This window comes from Pseudomyrmex gracilis, unplaced genomic scaffold, assembly GCF_002006095.1.
Source record: "Pseudomyrmex gracilis isolate BER0280 unplaced genomic scaffold, ASM200609v1 scaffold_2918, whole genome shotgun sequence".
Classification (NCBI taxonomy): Eukaryota; Metazoa; Arthropoda; class Insecta; order Hymenoptera; family Formicidae; genus Pseudomyrmex; species Pseudomyrmex gracilis.
This window is the reverse complement of record NW_018023502.1, coordinates 12,202-18,300: the sequence shown is the minus strand read 5'-3', so window position 1 is coordinate 18,300 and position 6,099 is coordinate 12,202. Positions and strand designations below refer to the sequence as shown.

The window sequence follows — 6,099 nt, the reverse complement described above, 5'->3', positions numbered from 1 at the left end:
TATATTCTCTATATATTTGTATATGTAGATTCAAATTATATAAAATATTAATATATATAGATATATATTTGCAAGTTCTTTCTCACATTAATCTTTTTTCTTTTGTAAGTACTTTGATTGAGATCTATGAGAACAATGTCAGGTAATCATTTTTTNTCTATTATTTCTCTATTAATACTCTACAAAATTCGAAATTGAACTATAAGTTTNATTAAATGTTTTTTCTTTTTAATTCACAAATGATTCGTTCCGTGGTTTTCATTGTAACATTTTCTATTTACAATTGAGATATCATGGGATAAATAACGTGGAAAAATAAATGATAATTAATTATTAGATAAACTGTCCGATATTTTATCTGAAAGTGGAACAACTCCAACTCTGTATATCTTGAGAAAGCGCATTTCACGTTATCATACGCGACAAGTCTGTACCGACTTGTATACCGACGTGTACATAGCACGAAATAGAACCATGTCCACCGCACATAGCACGAAATAGAACCATGTCCACCGCACATAGCACGAAATAGAACCATGTCCACAGCACATAGCACGGAATAAAACCATGTCCATGCGTGGACATAGCCATACGTATCGACAAGTCGCTCGTGGACATGTCTGCGTAGTTCCAATGTGCACCACCCGTGGACATTTGCTAGTGTACGGGGCGATTTTGCTATGACAGAAACTCTTATGGCCGTGGCCGCTCTCAGGCTTCTCTCTGGTTACACAGTGTCCATTAGTGTGAGTGAGACACACTGATATGCTCTTTCTCACATTAATGGACACTGTGTTACACAGTGGTCTAGTTTCCACCGAAATCCTCAATTCGGTTCCACTCCGGTACAGATCAAATTTAGTGTTCCGTTTCCATTGGAAGTAGAATAGAAGTAAGAAAAATTAATATTTCAGTAGAGCCAATTTAAAACTCGTTTGTGTAAATATAAACAGACATAACCTGAAAAGAATATAATCCGAGAAACTTCTAATTGACTCCGCGGAAATGATTCAATCATATATTGTATCTTTTTATTTTCAACTTGCATCGACTTCTTAACAAGACCCGACATAATGCAGACATAATGAAAAATAGAGGTTGGCATTATTTAGTTTCAAACGTTTCCACCGATTAAAATTGTATGTCAATTTGCTGCCACTCCGGTAAAACTTATAGATCGAAGCAAAAGTGAATTGAGNGCAATTTGACGTGTTTCCATCGACTTAAATTTGATTCAACGCCGCAGTAGGTGTGAATTAATGTTTCGGTGGAAACTAGACCAGTGTCGCCTGTGTACGTAGTTGGAAAGTACCCAAAGTTATCGAAAACTTATCTAGAAGTGAAAAAATTGGTTGTAAACCAACCTTGTTTCTTACAGACTGGCTTTTGTTCTTCTCTTCATGCGCCATATAAGTAAAGAAGTAGAAGAACCTTGTTTCTTGCTGTAGACAACTTTAAGTAAGTTCAATACTCTTTTTGACATAGTGGCGGACTTTCTTTCAAAGTTTCAAAAGCAGTAAAAAATCCAAATCAACAAACTTGTAAATTATGAATTTGAACTTAAGTCAACTGATTGATTAATTTGAGAATCGCTCAATATTGTGAGTTAATCACTCGATTTAATTTACATCAAAGGTGACCAAACTAATTGTTTGATAACATGGTGCTTTAACTAAAAACCTTTTTTAAAGTTTATCAATATTTATTTTTTGTTAAAAATATCTTTGGTTTTATGTGATTATAAAAAGCGTATAGATTATATTAATATTTGTATATTTACATTTATGTTTGATGATATTTTTTAAACATATAATATTATTTTACAGGTTTGAGATTCATACACTTTTGTTTTCTATTCAGGAGATTTTGACTTAATTAGCATATAAAGTTGAAAACAAAAATGATACAGGCAAATGAAAGTGATATTTTAAGGATAGGCAAGGTTTTGAATGATCCTACTAGACCGCTGAAGGAAAGATTCCGTGCTCTATTTACTCTAAAAAACATTGGCGGTCTTATTGCAATAGATCAAATTCGTGCTTGCTTCGAAGATTCGTCAGCATTGTTGAAGCATGAACTTGCATATTGCTTAGGTCAGATGCAAGATCCTGCTGCTATTGATATTTTAACCAGCGTCCTTGAAGATTTGTCACAGGAACCAATGGTACGTCATGAAGCAGGTATGTGTTCTATAAAAGTCCTCTGTCTAATTTTCAACAGTCAAAACAAAATAGACATTAAACATTTATATATTCTCTCATTAGGAGAAGCACTGGGTGCTATTGGTGAATTAAGTGTAATTCCATTGTTAGAAAAATACTGTAAAGATCCAATACCTGAAGTAGCAGAGACTTGTGAGTTAGCGATGAGTCGATTGAGATGGCTGCAGTCTACAAAAAATACAAAGAATTTGCAAAACAATTTATTTCTAACTATTGATCCCGCACCACCAACAGAAATAACAGATGTAAATATTTTAAGGGAAATTTTATTGAATGAAAAGAAGTCATTGTTTGATAGATATAGAGCAATGTTTTCTCTAAGAAATTTAGGCACTGCAGATAGCATTCTTGCTCTTGTCGAAGGCTTAAGAGCTGGCAGTGCTTTGTTCAGACACGAAATAGCATTTGTGCTAGGACAACTTCAAGAAAAGATATCTGTGCCAGGATTACAAGCATCATTGGAAAATACAGAAGAAAATGAGATGGTCAGGCACGAGTGTGCAGAGGCATTAGGCTCCATCGCCACTCCCGAATGCTACGAGATATTGCACAAGTATCTCAATGACAGTAAAAGAGTCGTCCGCGAAAGTTGCATCATTGCTCTGGACATGTGTGATTACGAAAACAGTTCGGAGTTCCAATACGCTGACACATTGGCCAAGATCGCTGCATAGAATTATATCTTTGTATGACACGTATATATTGTAATATTATATATTTATTGTTTTCTTAACAAAAGAATGGCATAATAAAAATTATTACTGATAGTTATTCCATACAGCACCGACATATTGCAGTAATATTGTATAATTTTACAGTGAAACATTTGTAATATTGCGTAATAGTTGCAAAATATTTCTGCAATGTTATTGCAGGCTTACGGCAACGTTGAAATGTCTGCCTTCAAAAATATTACAATGCAAGACTACAATAATGTTACAGTGCAATGTATTTGTAATATTCAAACATTGCACAAATATGCAAAATGTTTCAAATTTAATAGATAAAATTTAACAATATATAGACATCGGAGAGAGATGAAAACAGACTTGTTGCTAAATTGTAAGTTTATAATTTTTTTGCACTCGAAACTCAATCATATCTGATCAAATGTAAAAAGATTTATGAATTAACGCAAGTGCATGAGTTTGTTTTCATGTCTTAGATATCTATATATTTTTAAAAAGTTTATTTATTAAAAGTTGAAGTATCTTGCATATTTAAAAAATATGAATAAATTGTTGGTTTTATATAGAAATACATGAACAGTTGTTGGTTTTATATAAAAATTAGTAAACAATTTTCTTTTGTCCAGTTACTATTGCTATTTTATTTTATTATATATATTGCAGAGTTTACTTTTACATCCCAAGGGCTGCGTTCAGAAATTCAACTCTGGGTTAAAAAGTTACTCGCTGCCGTTCAGAAATTAACTTGGGTTAGCCAAAATTAACACACTAGTGGCGTTCGAAAATATCGAGTAATCACATTAGAGTTAACTCTAAGAGTATTTTTTTAACCTTTGGATTTTCTGTGGTTAATAAATAACCCGTACTATGGTTGCGTTCCGATTATCACTCCCAGTATTAAAAATGTATATTTCACATCACATGTGTTATAGATTTCGAGTTCTGGTAATGAATATCGGAACGCAGCCTATTTTGGCGCAAAGTGACGAAGCAATAAAAACAGATTATAATGGAAAACATTAAAACTGTTGCATGTGTCGAGCCAATTGCGGGACGTCACGCAACATATGTAACAGTAATTTATGATTACATGTTACAAGTGTTACTATCAAAAATATCTGATTTTTCCGATTCTGATCTGCCATTGTTATTTACTCTATTCTTCGTTCGGAAAGTCACTTCCTAAATGCTACTCTGAGTAGAGTTTTATGTTTTACCACGTTCAACTCTACTCTACCCGACGAGTAAATTTCTGAACGCAGCCAAGGAGAACAAAAAGTCACAAAAAAGTCAAAATGACGTCACTTTGACCTCAAAAGATCATTACTTTGTCAAAGAGTCAGAGTAGTAAAGTCAAAATGACATCATAATGACCTTTGTGCAATAACTTCTTTAAAATGAAAAGTTTGTGCGCTTTTTTGTATCATTATCTCATTCATCATCTTTTGCATCCTTACAGTCTTTCATCTTCTTCTTCTTTGCTTCTATGGCGCACGCCCCTGCACGTGAGGAGCAAAAGCCAGTCTGAGGCCGACGTCCCATTGAGCGGAAATCTATAGCGGAACGGAATGTGCGGAACCAGCTCGACCAATCGTAACCACAGAAAAAGCGAAGGAAAGAAAACGGAATGGCTATGATTGGTCGAGCTGGTTCCGCACATTCCGTTCCGCTATAGATTTCCGCTCAATGGGACATCGCCCTGAGACTTTTCTTACAGTCTTTCAATTTGGTCTGACTAAGACTAAAAACCGTGCGTGAGATCTTTTACAGTCTTCATTGCGTCCGTTTTTCTCTCTTTTTCTTTTTCTTTTGTGTGATCGAGGTTGTCAACGCGATAAGCTCTCCAGTGGAAGCTCGGTAGTTTAGCGAGTCATTACACTCGCAAATTAAGGTAATTTACGAGTTAGACGTTCAAAATTCAAAGTCCCCATTCAAATATTTCCGGAATAACGGTACAAAACTATGATTGGAGGGTTTTTGGCGTGTTAAGAGCGCTCTGGTAGTAAGTTCTAAAGCCTGTTCTACATTAAGCAAGACGCAAACGCAAGTAGCAGGTCTCGCGGAATTGACCAATCACGTTGGCTGATTTACTGATTTGATCAATGTGATTGGTCAATTCCGCAAGACCACAGACTTTTATAGTATACTAGACCGCTAGCTTCTTATGTACGGCTGACTACAAAATCTATGTACTTAAGTCGTCATGGAGAGGGAAGATGGGGGTACTGAAGAATGCAAGATGGCCGTCATGTTTGACAGCTGATTGAGTTGTAAGGTTTTTTTCTTTGTCTGCCTTATTTTGGCAGCCAAAAACATAACAATATTTTGGCATATTGGTTTTCGTTTCTTTTAATGTGTGCTTTATGCCGTCAACCGCCATATAACCTTTACTATGCTGAACTGCTGAATTGCTATCTGCGCATGCATCGTNGCGCACGTACATAAGTATATAGACAATGATTGGATGAACTCTCCTTATCGTCAAAATCAACCAATGAAACCCGCATTCCACAGTACCCCCATTGTACATAGATTTTGTAGCCATTATCTACGCTGAAATCACGCGAGTTAGCGGTCTAGTGTAGTATATAGAAGTCTGTGCGCAAGACCTGCGACTTGCGACCCGTATCTGCGTCTTAAGGGCCGTCTACAATAGAGAGTTGTAGGCCGTAATAGTAAGAAATTGACCAATCACAGACAAAGTACAGAAGAATAATCGATTGTGATTGGTCAATTTCTTACTGTTACGGCCTACAACTCTCCATTGTAGACGGCCCTTTATGTAGATAGGTCTTTATATAGAACGGTCTTAAGAGCATTGCACGTGACAAAAGTTTAGTCGTAATCGTAAGGTCGTAAGTAAATCAACCAATCACAGGCCAATATTCTAGCTAATACTGGTCTGTAGTTGGTTAAATTGTTTACGACTTTAAGAGCCGTCTACAATGGAGAGTTGTAGGCCGTAACAGTAAGAAATTGACAAATCACAATCGATTATTCTTCTGTACTTTGTCTGTGATTGGTCAATTTCTTAATATTACGGCCTACAACCAGAGAGAAACCTGAGAGCGGCCATCCTATTGTAATTTTTTACGACGGTTTCAGCCGCTGGTTTTAGCCGTATTTCCACAAAAGTGGAACTCAAAGGCCGTTCTACATTAAACGCAAGTAGCAGATCTCGTGGAATT

At 35.8% G+C, this 6,099-nt stretch overlaps 1 protein-coding gene across 3 annotated transcripts; it reads left to right on the top strand.

Annotated features, from left to right (window-relative positions):
* The first annotated feature begins 1,278 nt into the window (after nt 1-1,278).
* LOC109863023 (deoxyhypusine hydroxylase) lies at nt 1,279-2,989 on the top strand. 3 transcript variants are annotated; one of them, XM_020443199.1, is made up of 3 exons: nt 1,279-1,458; nt 1,827-2,180; nt 2,265-2,989. In XM_020443199.1, exons 2-3 carry the CDS (start codon nt 1,901-1,903, stop codon nt 2,894-2,896), a joined length of 912 nt encoding a protein of 303 aa, XP_020298788.1. In that variant the 5' UTR covers nt 1,279-1,458; nt 1,827-1,900; the 3' UTR covers nt 2,897-2,989. The 3 variants fall into 3 exon arrangements, with proteins under 3 accessions (XP_020298788.1, XP_020298790.1, XP_020298789.1); XM_020443201.1 differs by having other exon boundaries at nt 1,279-1,601; XM_020443200.1 differs by having other exon boundaries at nt 1,279-1,635.
* The last annotated feature ends 3,110 nt before the right edge of the window (nt 2,990-6,099 follow it).

Bases quoted from the DNA above. Each gene is read 5' to 3' on its own strand.
- LOC109863023 (XM_020443199.1), top strand. From the start codon at position 1,901: ATGATACAGGCAAATGAAAGTGATATTTTAAGGATAGGCAAGGTTTTG. The intron at 2,181-2,264 runs GTATGTGTTCTA...TTCTCTCATTAG, and splicing joins AATGGTACGTCATGAAGCAG to GAGAAGCACTGGGTGCTATT.